We start from the raw sequence: 13297 nt of genomic DNA, 5'->3' as shown, positions 1-13297 counted from the left end.
TAGAAGATATAGGAGACCGAAGAGATAATCAAAATATAGAATACATAAATATAAGAAAGAATATAAGAAAAATTAAAATTTACTCATAGTCTCACACCCAGAGCCAATCACTTTGGGAATGGGTCTTTCCAGGCTTTTTTCTGTGCTGTAACATTTTTGGTAGGTTTGTGGTGTATTTTGATGCCTAACTTGTTGAATTTAAAATATGTCAACTTTAAAAGTATTTTCTTTTTGTTAACTGCCTTATGGTCAAGAAATGAGCCTGATATTTAGAATTTATTGACATTTCTGTGTGTATGTGTGTTTGGGGAGGGCACTAAATTGAAAATTGTCTTCTAATATTTTATGTCATGTAAGACATTTAAAACAGATAATCAATTTAACTTCTGTATTCATATCCTACAAATCCTAGTTTGAATTTTTGTCTACTTGATTAGACTTACAGATATGTGTTATTTTCCCCTACTGTTGTCAATTTCTCCTTGTACTTTAGACATATTTTTAAATTACATAGATACCAATACATTCTTATTTTAAAAGATTCAGATGGGGGGGCCGGCTCCGTGGCCTAGTGGTTAAGTTCGCGTGCTCCGCTGTGGCGACCCAGGGTTCGGATCCTGGGCGCGGAGATGGCACCACTCGTCAGGCCACGTTGAGGCGGCATCCCACATCCCACAACTAGAAGGACCTGCAACTAAGATATACAACTGTGTACGGGGGGTGGGGGTTTGGGGAGATAAAGCAGAGAAAAAAAAAAAAGATTGGCAACAGTTGATAGCCCAGGTGCCAATCCTTAAAAAAAAGGAAGATTGGCAACAGTTCTTAGCCCAGGTGCCAATCTAAAAAAAAAGATTCAGATGGTAAAGAGAAGATAAGGTCATGCCCCCCTCCCACCCCTGGATGTCACTGTGAACACTTTGACTTAGATTCTTGAAGGTTTTTTTCTGTGTATTTATATCTAAATAATTTTTTAAACTTAAATGCAAACATGTTGCCTGATTGTTTCATAATCTGCTTTTCAAAAAATTAATTATACGTCTTGGAGATCTTTCCATGTCAGTTCATATAGAAATTTATCATTTCTTCTTTGCTTTGCATTGTAATATATTTCATAGTATGAGTGTATCATAATTTAATTAACTATGCCCCAGTGATGGATGTTTTTGTCATTTCCATCTCTTTTTTGCATTATAAAGTACGATGCAATGAAAATCCCTGTACGTACAAGTACTTCTTTAGATTAGATGCCTTGAAATTTCTTGGTTGATGGTGAGGCTCAAAATTCACTAGAGACTGTCAAATCATCCCTTTACAGATGTGCTCACCAACAGGCTATATGAGCCTATTTCTCCACACTTGTCCAATACTTGATGCTATCAATATTTCAAATTTTTGCTAATCTGATGTTTGAAAAAAAATCTTGCTCTTTCAATTTGCATTTTCTTGAATGTTAGTGAGTTGAGTATATTTTATGTACTTATTGACTATTTTCCCCCCTTAAATTCTCTTCCTACTAGTTTATGTGCTTTTAGTCTTGTTTCTAGAAGTCCTTTTAATAACTTTGTCGGGCATACACATTTCAAGTATTTTCTTTCAATCTACTGTTTGACTTTTAAATTTCTTTCGGTGACTTTTTTTTTCCATGTAGCATTTTAAACTTTTTAAGTGGCCAAACATGTCAATTTTTATTTCTACTCTGACCTTAGTGACATGCTTGTAAAGGTTTGTTCCATGCCAAGATTATAAAATTGCTCCCCTCTGTTTTCTTCTAATATTTTAAAGATTTCCTTAGTTCTTTAATCCACATGGAATTTATTTTAAGATATATTATAAAATAGCTGAATTCATTTATTTCCAAATGGATAATCAATTTCCCAACAAACTGTCATTACATATTTTATTGCTGACTTGAACAGCCACCATTATTAGTAGAGATTAATAATTAATAATTAACTAGAAATTAAAGTCATACATATACATATAAATGTAGGTGTGTGTATACATACACATACACAATTCTGACCCACTGATAATAGTCTGTTTTACTCAATACTAATTATTAGATATTTATTTTATTTTTTCAGCTTTATTGAGATATAATGGACAAATAAAATCATAATATAGTTAAAGTGTACAATGTGATGATCTGATATGTGTATACATTGTGAAAGGATTCCCCCACTGAGTTAATTAACACACCCATCACCTCACATATTTACCTTTTTTTTGGGCAAGAACGTTTAAGTCCTCTCTTAGCAAATTTCAATTATACAACACAGTGCTATCACCTATCGTCTCCATGTTATACATTAGATCCTCAGACCTCATTCATCTTACAGCTGAAAGTGTGTATCCTTTTACCAACCTCTCTCTATTTCCCCACCCTCCCGCCCGTGGCAACCACAGTTCTACTCTCTGTTGCTAGACAGTTCTTGTTCAGTTATGATTACTGTCTTAGAGCAAGTCTACTTTTGTTGTTATTAGTTTTCAAAATTTTCTTGAATTTTTTTTCTCAAACTGAGATTTAAATAGTCAAGTTTCATTAAAAATCCTGGGATTTGGGGGAGATGGCATATACAATTTATAGGTTAATTAGTACTAGAAACAAGTAGCTTAATAAATCACTATTTCGGAAAGCAAGGCCAATAATGACATTTGGGTACATGCCTGGAGCTCTAGCCCAGAGTGAGCTATAGTAAATCCACTGGTCCAGGTGTGTGGTATATGGTGGGGGGAGGGGCTGGGAGGAGGGAGGTTTAGTCTGTAACAGAGCTGGTCATCACGGCACGGTAACAACTGGGATCAAATCTGGCCTCTGCCATTTGCTGGTTATGTTACTCTCACCAAGTTGTTTAATATCTTTGAGGCTCAGCTTCTTCATCCATAAAAGGGGGATAATCATATCTGTCTCATAGCATTTTTGTAAAAATTAAATGAGATAATAAAAGTGCCACCGATAATAGGTTCTCCATAACCCCTAATCCTCTTCTCTTCTCCTTTGACGAAGCACCAGTCATATGTGGTAACAGGTGGTCCTCAAATAACAGATTACATAGAAGTTTCCAAAGGTATCAGGTAATTGTGGCTCCTTTTCCTTTGAATTCTTGACTGAAAAGGTGTGAAAAGCTCATTGAATATCAGTCAGTTAGTTCTATAACAGGGCCAAGCATTCATTGCCATGTGAAAATAGGACTAGGGTTAAGCCTAGTATATTGTAAGTGCTCCAAAAATACCAGCTACCGGAGTGGATCACAAAGATTCATCTCCATTATTCCCATCCTTGGATATTTACTCTAAAAAGTGAGTATCCTATAAAACAACCCAGAGTAAGAAAAAGGCTGTGTGCATACAGATTTTCACACTCGTGTTACTTATAATATAAAAATTATAACTGGCTTAATTTTCCAATATGAGTGGGGAAGGTTTAGTAAATTATTACATACTCACTTGGTGGAATATGATACAGTCCTCAAAACAAGAATTATGTTGCTATGTAGCAGCTTGAAAAACAACTTAGGACATTACACTTCCTGATAAAAAGGCTGGGTATAACGTCCACATGCGCTGTGACTGAAACTTTGTAAAATTCTTTACACATCTGGACAAGGACAGGAAGAGACACAAAATAGTGAAGACATTTAAGTATTGAGGAGATTATTGCACAATTAATGTGGAAAAGCATTTTCTAGATTTAGCCTGTTTTGGAGCCTTACTGCCCCATCTGGAGCTTGAGCATCAAAAAGTCCAATGTGGAACTTTACCTCAGACTGAGAAACCAGCCCAACCAGTCCTGAGGAGAACAAAGGGGAGCGACTTCCTGAAGGGACAGAGTTTCTGGAAATAGGAAAGGCAGAACCGTTTATGGGGTATTTTCCTGTCATTTCACCTTATCTATGCAATGGGGACATTTCCTGGGGCTATTTGACTATATTTTATGAGAAAGAATGGATGACTTTGTACCACTTAAGAGGCTGAGAGAAAAGAGATGCCGATTGAGGGCGTTTGTTCCAACTGGGGTGCCAGACAAGAGGTGCTAGGCAAGACATACTAAGTATTTCAGAGACTGTGTATTCACTCAGCATTGCTACACGTGCCAAGTGATGGGTAAATTCCTACACATGAGGGAACCCAGTAAATACATTTCACGATACTACAATGGCTTAATGTGCTGTCTCTACTGCTAGAATTCTACGGCTCCTCTGACGACCTAAGGCGGCCGAATACAGCAAGTGTCAACTGGAGTGACTGAAACGTGAGAGGAGTAGCCCAATAGCGTCTATAGGGAAATGGGAGAATTCACCTTCCCTGAAACTAACAGGAGAAAAGAAACAAAGAAATTATTCCTCCTTCAGTGGCTCCAGAGGACACTTTGCTGTGCTCCATGAGAATAAAAGCCAGGAACCAGCCTTATTTATTCTAAATTTCTGGGAATAAATGATGCATTTTATTGTAACAAAATCTGGAGAACTTCGTATTCTATCTAAGAATGATGATCCAAGATTAGCTAAGTAAAGCGTGATTTACCAGTGATTCTGGACAATATCAGAAGAGAAGTTAGTGCAAATTGCTGGCAAAAAACCCCAACACTACCGCTTAATAACATTGGAAATCCAAGTACCAAAATCGTAAGGCTGTGAAACTATTATTTGGCTAATGGTTGTTGTTGTTTTTAAATCTTATTTATGTTCATCAAAACCTTTTAATTACTCCACGCTTCTCTCCTGTGCAATTGACATGCCACCAGGTCAAGTAATTCCTTCCCACAGGGGGACTAGAGACTTCTTTCTGTAAAAGAAACCCTCAATAACTCTAGGAACGTCTTTCTTTCACAAACGGCATGAATCATTTTATCAGTAATGGAAGCAAAGGTCTAGGGAGCTGAGCTGACTTTCCCAAGGTCATGGACTCAGAGAGCGGGTGATGGGCTCCCACCGTCGCTCAGCCGGTGGGAGCGCGGGAATGAGCCTGGGAAGGCAGACACCTGTGAAACGCACCTGCTGGCTCCTCTTGCCCGATCTGGGCAGAGCGGCAAAATAGCTGGTTACCATCTGCTAGATGACCGGTGAGTTCTTGCTAAAAAGATGGAAATAAAGGAGCTGAAAGGTCAAGCGATGCTCCAGCATCTCCTATTCAGTTTTGGCTTTTTTGAAGTATGTAAAATTCTAACCTTGGGGTTGAACACTTCTGCTTCTGCCAGGGACTCTGCTATTCTCCAACTTAATCCAATTAGATTAGAATCCATTCAATTTGGTTCAATCTAATTTGATAAAATCTTACTGACTGTGTCTGTCATATTGTAGTAGATAAAAGATGAATGCTACTCTTTCTGGTCTTAAAAAGCTTTTTTTATAAAGGACCTCAGGTACACAAAATTGGATTAACCTAATCCTTAGTCCATGTTGCACTGTCACACTGTCATCATTGACCCACGAATGAACATTGTTTAATTAATTTGCTTAATAATAAACATGCATGCAACCACTGCCTTACTTAAGAACATTACCAGTAACCTTTTTCTGACTTCGGGCTACCCCATCTCCTCATCTTGCCTCTCCCACTCCAGAGGTAACCAGTTGTCTGAATTTTGCATTCAAATTCATCTTTTTTCTAGTCTTAACACGCACATGCCTAAAAGTATATTAAAACACATATTATTTACTTTTATTGCTTTTGAAATTCTTTGAGGGAAGAATAAAATGCATTTACAATGCATATTTCATGGTGCCTTCTCTATGCCAATCACTGTTCTAGGTGCCAGAGAATAAAGCAGCGGAAACAAACAAAACAAACAAAACTTCCAGCCCTCATGGGCAAATAAACAAAGAAGCAAGTAACACGTTTATATGCGGGGCAGTGATAAGAGCTACGGATAAAAATAAGGCAGAGAGGATGTGGGGGCTGGAGGGGAGGTGGGGGCTCTTGTATAGTAAATAAGAGGTGAGGGAAGGCCACTTGGTACATGAATAAGTCCAATGCAGTCGGACATGAGGCCAGATCAGTTGTCTAAAGCAGCTGGCCCAAGCCAGACCCTGAATGTCCCTTGGTTTTTAAAAAAGATTTTTAATTCCCATTTAGGAATTAAAATACACTCATCTTTTCAGGTCCAGCTAACTGTGTTCTCACGTGGACTTCTGAAGGCACAGTTTGCCGGAACCATGCACAGAGTAGAGTATTAGAAGGTGAGTTCTAATATTCCACATGAGGACATGGAATGTGTCTTTTCTGCTCCCCAGTTGTGTCCCCAGCTCCTGGCAGTCTCCATTACAAGGGAAACACGGAGAGATATTTGCCGAATGAGTGAATTAATAAATAGATAACTCTCATCCAGCATTTTCCAGGTTGCCTGCGAACTCCTTGAGGACAGGGATTATAACCCTACGATGGATATCCTGGGGTGGGGCATTGGTGCCTGGCACCAATAAAGAACAGAGGTTTGAGGAGTGAAAGAGTGAGCCAACACGCAAATAAGCACGCAGGAAAGAAAATCAGGGGAGTTCTCACCTGGGTGGGTGGGGAGGGCTTGCCAGCAGCCCGCACATAGAGATTAACCCCATTAAATAAACCGCTGTGGAAACTGTGAGCTTCTCTGTTCAGAGCAGAATTTGCCACAAGGCGTTTGTCCACTTAAACCTGCCCTATGGGATGCTATGTGAATCAAGGTGAAACACGTTTGGGAATCACTGCCTTTTAGAAGTTCACAAGTACATTAGAAATACTAAAGTCTTTGAGAAATTCTGTAGTTAAAAAATCTAATTTAGGGACGGCCCAGCGGCATAGCGGTTAAGTTTATGTGCTCTGCTTTGGCGGCCCAGGGTTCACTGATTTGGATCCTGGACGCGGACCTACACACAGCTTGTCAAGCCATGCTGAGGCAGGCGTCCCACATATAAAGTAGAGGAAAGTGGGCACAGATGTTAGGTCAGGGCCAATCTTCCTCAGCAAAAAGAGGAGGATTGGCAGCGGATGTTAGTTCAGGGCTAATCTTCCTCAAAAAAAAAAAAAGAAAAAGAAAAAGAAAAAAATCCAATTTAATTTTTCAGTATCCTCTGCCTCCCTCTTTTTTAAATTTCCTGCTGCACAAGTGTTAACATCCTGTGGAATTAGTCTTCTGTGGACCACGATAGGGAAATCACTGGGATTATGGCTAGAACAAAGTCTGCAGGACAGAGGTGTTGTGGAGTTGTGGAAGTTGGGAATGCCATAATGGAAGGTGCTGTCATAGGCAGAATAATGGCCCTCCCAAAGATGTCCACGTCCCCATCCCTGGGACCCATGAATATGTTACCTTCATGATCCTATGGACTGAATTTTGTCCCCCACTAAATTCTCATGTTGCAACCCTAAGCCCCACTGTGATGCTATTTGGAGATCAGGCCTTAGGGAAATCATCAGGTTTAGAGGAGGTCGTGAGGGTGGGGCCCTCATGATGGGATTAGTGTCCTTATGAGAGAAACACCAGAGACTGCTCTCTGTCTCTCCTCTCTTTTTCTTTCTGGTTCTCTCTCTCTCTCTGCCATGTGAGGACACAGCAAGAAGGCAGCCATCTGCAAGCCAGGAAGAGAGCTCCCAAGAGAACCTAACCATTTGGGCACCCTGCTCTCAGCCTCCCAGCCTCCAAACTGTGAGAAAATCAATTTCTGTTGTTTTGTCGCCCAGTCTATGATATGTTGCTGTAGCAGCCCACGCTGACTGAGACAAAAGGCATAAGGGAATCAAGGCTGCAGAGGGAATTTATGTTGCTAATCAGCTGACCTTAAAACAGGGAGATTATCCTGGATGAGACCAGTGGAATCACAAGATTCTTTAAATATGGAAGACAGAAGCAGAAGAGCGGAAGTCAGAGAGAGATCTGAAGATGTTACACTGCTGTCGCTGATGATGTTGGAAGGGGCAACAAGCCAAGGGATGCAGGTACCTCTAGAATCTAGAAAGGACAAGGAAACAGATTCTCATTTGGAGCCTCCAAAAGGAACGAAGCCCTGCCAACACCATGATTTTAGCCCAGTGAGACCCTTTCAGACTTCTGACTTCTGTAACTCTTAGAGAATAAATTTGTGCTGTTTAAGTTTGTGGTCATTTGCTACAGCAGCAACAAGAGACTAATGCTGCTGCTGAGAAGGGAATTAGCAGCTGTCAGCAAAGGAAGGAAGAAGTTCAGCTATGAAGGGTTTGTGCAGAAGCCCAGAGTGACAATTAGCCCTCCACTTCCTCCTATTCTGATTACAGCTAGTAGAACTTCCTGAAAGATTTTAATGAAACGAGTTTTCTCAAACTTTTAAAATATTCTACTGGTCATTTCAGTAGCAAGATGGAATTGGGGAACAGTCAAGATACTTGTGCTCCCGTAGGCTTCACATCCAAAAGCTGTTAATGAAAGTTTGACTGAGCCTATGAAGCAATTGAAATGATCTTCTTAGAATACCGTGTTAATTACGAAGATGGGTGTGAATTATTCAATCATCCATTCAAAAAATATCTATTAAGCATGTACTCTATGTCCAGTTCCCTGAGAATACAACAGTTCAAAACGCCATGGTAATGCTTTTATGAAACCCACAGTCTTCAAAACTTTACAAAAATACTCAGGGCCATTCACTTGGAAAAATATCAAATCTTAGAGATGAATCAGTCAAACTCTTCTATTTTGTAGATGACAAAAATGAGATCTAAAGAGGTCAGTTAAATTAGCTAAATATATATATAATTTGTTTTATAGCCTAGGACAAATCATTTAGCCTAGAAGAGTACCTTTCCCGTAACACGTAATAAGGCACTCTTCTAGGTTAAATGATTTGTCCTAGGTTATAAAACTAACTCACGGTGATGGGAGGGCCAGAGCCTGGGCTTCTCTTGAGATCACAGTGGAAATTTCTTCAATAGTGTCACATCCAACTCTTAGTTCAATCTCCTCGATTCATAGCAGAGAAAATCCAGTCCCACAGATGTTAAGGATCTAGCTTAAAGCAGAAATCAGTAGTCCTTTAGGGGATCTGAAGGATGGAGGACAGAGAAGGCACAGAGAGGACAACCTTCGTAGCCCTTAGATGTCCCTTGCTTTCTCTGGAAGGACAAACAGTAATCGCAGACTCTGGAGGCCTGTCCCTGGATGTTGCTGGAAGTAGAAGAATGTGGTGTTGGCTGGCTCTACCCTAGAGGAACCAGAGTTCATGCTCATGGCACCCCATCCCCTCATTCTGAGTCTCCTACTTTTATGCCTAAGATGCAAATTGTGCATTTTGAGGAGTCTTTGGGCACCCAGAATCTCGAGAGTTTGGTGGGATATTGGATGGCACAGCAGAGAGTGTAGATCAAGGACTGCTCAGATTGTAGGTAGGGTTGCCAGACAATATATAGAATGCGTAGTTCAATTTAGATTTCAGATAAAATTGTGTCCCCAATATGACAATATGCAAAAAATTAATCCTTGTTTATCTGAAGTTCAAATTTCACTGGGCATTCTGTATTTTTATCTGCTGAATTTGACAACCCTAAATTTGTGGGGGATGAAGGCAAAGTCATGGCAGATACCAGAGTCTGCCTTTGCACAGGCTGTTTGAGTAAGAAGAGGAGAAAAAGAGAAAGAAACAAAAGAAACATAACAGTTCCTGAGAAGCGAAATCCATTAATGGACCCCTCTCTCTCTCCTTTTGATCCTTTGTGCATGTGTGTATACATACATATATACGAACCTTCATGTTTTGTTGACACAAGGATTATGTTATTGAGGAAAATTGTTGACAGTGATACTGATTACAGATATTGACAAAAGAACAGTGAGAAGATTAAAAACGGTAAAAATGTGGTTAGTTTAAAAGTAATGCTCATTATCGCATTTATGTAAACTGCCTATCATTTATGCCCAACTCCCACACAGGCCAATCACAATTTTGCTTGTTCCCAATCTTTACGCATTTTCAGAGAAGCATAAAATGTTCCTAAAGAGTCTGAGAGATCACCTAGTCCAACCTTGACATTTACAGATTAAGTAACCAGGACTCAGAAAGGAAGTGACCAACGCCGGATCCAGCTGCCTAATAATATTCATAATGGAACAACATTTTTTTGAGGGCTTACTAAGTGCCAGGCATTTTTCTAAGTGCTCTACTTATGTAATCACATTTAATCCTCACAACAACCCTATGATCACCCTCATTACTCAAATGAGGCAAAATGAGGCAGAGAGAATTGTGTAGTTTACCTAAGGTTCAAGGTTATACAGCTAGTAAGAAGAGGTGCCTCCTAAAAACCCAGCTAGTTTGGCGCTGGACCCTACACACTCAACCATGAAACCCTGCAGCCTCCCAAATAAGATGAATTTATATCACTAAACATGTCCCCACCTGCAAACTTTCACAGATCACTGCTCCCGTAGCACGATTTTGTACTTAATAACAAGGTCACCTGAACACAGATTATAGAAAGCCGATTGGACGCGGTTGCCATACATGTCAATTTCAGAGTGGAAGGCATCATCTGGCCACTTATAAACAAGCCCTATAACGGGGAGTCTTGCTATGATCAGAGAGCAATTTAGTTTCATTTATTTTTTGAAATGTTTTTAATGAAATATGGAACACAAGTTCTACCATCAAAGCAAACAGCAGAGAAATGGAAAGAGTTATATGAGTTTACATTTTGAGTAACTCATGAAAGAAAAGAAGGAAAAGAAAACACAGAGAGAGAGAGAGAGAAATCAAAACAGAGAAAAGGCCTTCCTTATCCATCGTCAGCCACAAAATAAACCAAGTTCCTTAGGAAGAGCCCGGCCCTCTAGTTAGCATGCTGCCACCACACTGCTGTGTTGGTGCAGCTATGGCTGTAATTATCTCCGGGAAGAATAATTACCATCCTCAACATGACATTTATGTAGTTTTACATTCTGCTTGTTTTTCTTCTCTATCTTTCAGGAGATGACCAATCCCTTGCATCTCAGGTGACCAAACCACTTTGTCTATTTCCAGACCCCAGCTTCCCCATTTATCCAAGGTGAAGGATTAAGCATGCCTGTCTGCTTTGAGATTGTGTTTTCCTGAGGTTTCCCTTTCCATGACACAAAAACTTATCCAAACTTAGAAAAAAAAAAAAAAGGCGAAGTGGCGATTGGAATTCTCCGAAGCTGCAGGGTCTACCTGGGGGACGCCAGGACTCCACCAACCACTAAGACAGGAATTAGGAGCAGCGCAAACTGTCTTCCCTCTCCTCTGCATGTTGGCTGAAGGAAGGATTCGTTTGATAAGTCTGTTTTGCAATTCTACTATCAAGCACCTCAGCAAATCCTTTGAGAGACAAACCAGCCCCTCCTCTGCCTCCCACACAAAACTGACAAGGGTGCACTTGAAATGAACACAGCTTCTTGCAAAACAGATCTGCATCCTCTCTGCTTCAGAAAGGTGGCAGTGTTGCCTTGCAGTTTTCACCAAATTACAAAGCAGTGGCAATGTCTCTAGCGGATTAACAGACCAACCACCTCACCTCACCATGGAAAGGAGAGGAAGGACTTTAAGCCACTGCTGAACCCAGGACCTGGCAGACTCCCCTCCCCAGAGCTTCAGGGCACTGAGTCTTGTGGCCACCTAAGCTGTCGACGTTTCATCTCATTTCAACAGAACAGAGCCTAAGAAGATCTCCAACTGACCCCACAGACATCTAAAAGCCAGGAGAATCGAAGGAAGTCACAGACGATCCTTACTTTCCAGCATCCACTCTTCTCATGTTGGAAACATCCTTCCCAAGTGAAACACTGAGTGGTCCCATTTAGAAGGGCCAAGGAAAACTTAGCAAACAGTGCCAGCATCCTTCTAACACCTGTCACGTGGAATGTTAATCCATCTTCTAAGTAGGAGTTCCGCCATTTATTGAGCAGTTTGTTACTACTTTTATAAAACCAGTATTATACACAGAACTATTGACGAAGAACTGAAGAAGACGAGTGTCTCCCTGTCTGCATGTGGACACCCACACGTCACCACCTTCCTCGGGCGCCTACACCAACCCTTGGTGAGGAGCAGTAAGAATTCCCGTCTCTCCCTTCCACTCACCTTCACTCAGCGTCCTTTGAGAAGTTTCTCTATGCGCTACTGACGTAGAAATTTGGGGGAAAATTCTCCATTTATAAATATCAGATGGTTTGGGAAAAAATATTTGTGGCACTGGCCTTTTTTTGTTCTACAGTGATGTCATTTTAAATACTTGGTGTGCTCCAAATTTGCTATTTTTACTTCCCCCAAGTGACTTTTTTGGGAAATACATTTGTTTGGATTAGCTACATTTTAAGTGACCCCTGCATCTAATACACAGCCTCAGGTTCATCTTCTCAGCAGTTATAACTGATATTAGGCAGCTCTCAAACTTGAAATCCCTTATTTGTTCATTTCCCAAGTTGTTCCTTTCGGAGGTACCCCTCCAAAAATTCTATTCACAGGTACAGAGAAAAAGATAAAATGAAAAGATTGGGCTTTTCGCAAACAAAAACCACACTCAACAACTCAAAAGTACTTAAAATGGAAGACATTAAAGGCCCCCAAAGTCAAAGAAAATTTTTCACTTCCAAAATGTGCTTTTGGGGAACGACGCTAAAGTAGCCACGGCAGGCTTTGAAACATTTATTGTAAAGCCAGTCTAGAGCTGAGAAGTGCAGAAGAGGAAAGTTGAAGAAGGAATGCTAAATGCCTTAGCCCTACCTGATCTGAACTTGCTCCTAATCAGCAAAGAGTGCTCAGACCCCAGGAGTGTCATGTTGAGTCTCAGCGAGCCGCTGGTCCCTTTGCCAGACGCCCCCTGTTTTCCACCAGGAACAGGCTCCCAGGAGCCCAGCTGACCGCAGCTAACAACCCAGAATTCATCCAACTCTCCGTGAGCTCCCCTGGGTAGGAGTACAGTGGCAGCCAGTGACCGAAACCAGTGTCCCCAGAAAACTGGCGGCTCCCCCCTCGCTGTGCGGGGCTAATTAACTCTTAGCCAGCAGGACCCTCCTCCTCCTCTGAGTTTGGCCAGGAGCAGCGGCATCCCAGGCGTTCTTGGCTGATGTCATCGGCTGCCAGCGATTGCGGAGTATCACCACCACGCCTTTATGAAGGTCCCAAGTTTGCTATCTGATACTTTTTTACTACTGACAGGAGCTCAGCCAATCAGGAGCGGCGAGCGGGGACCGGGGACTTGCAGCCGCCAGAGGAGTCTGGGGAGCGGCGTCTTAACTCTTTGCGGCGGGCTGAGCGGACGCGGAGCGCGGGGGGCGGGAGGCAGGGCCGGGGTCGGGCCCGGAGGACGCGAAGGGCGGCTGCAGAGCGCGGGGCGTGCG

At 41.4% G+C, this 13297-nt stretch overlaps 1 protein-coding gene across 8 annotated transcripts in view; it reads right to left on the bottom strand.

Annotated features, from left to right (window-relative positions):
- Positions 1–13080, bottom strand: part of MYOCD (myocardin) — a 90529-nt gene extending 77449 nt beyond the window's left edge. The window contains exon 1 of one of the 8 annotated variants that reach the window (XM_070561116.1): positions 12681–13080. In XM_070561116.1, coding sequence (XP_070417217.1) covers positions 12681–12735 — 55 coding nt within the window. In that variant the 5' untranslated portion in view covers positions 12736–13080. Of the gene's footprint in view, positions 1–12038 lie in introns of all 8 variants that reach the window. The other 7 variants (XM_070561118.1, XM_070561119.1, XM_070561122.1 and 4 more) reach the window with 7 other exon arrangements.
- Between the last annotated feature and the right edge of the window lie 217 nt (positions 13081–13297).

Source organism: Equus przewalskii, chromosome 10, assembly GCF_037783145.1.
Source record: "Equus przewalskii isolate Varuska chromosome 10, EquPr2, whole genome shotgun sequence".
NCBI classification, from domain to species: domain Eukaryota; kingdom Metazoa; phylum Chordata; class Mammalia; order Perissodactyla; family Equidae; genus Equus; species Equus przewalskii.
This window is presented reverse-complemented; position numbering and strand designations above follow the sequence as displayed.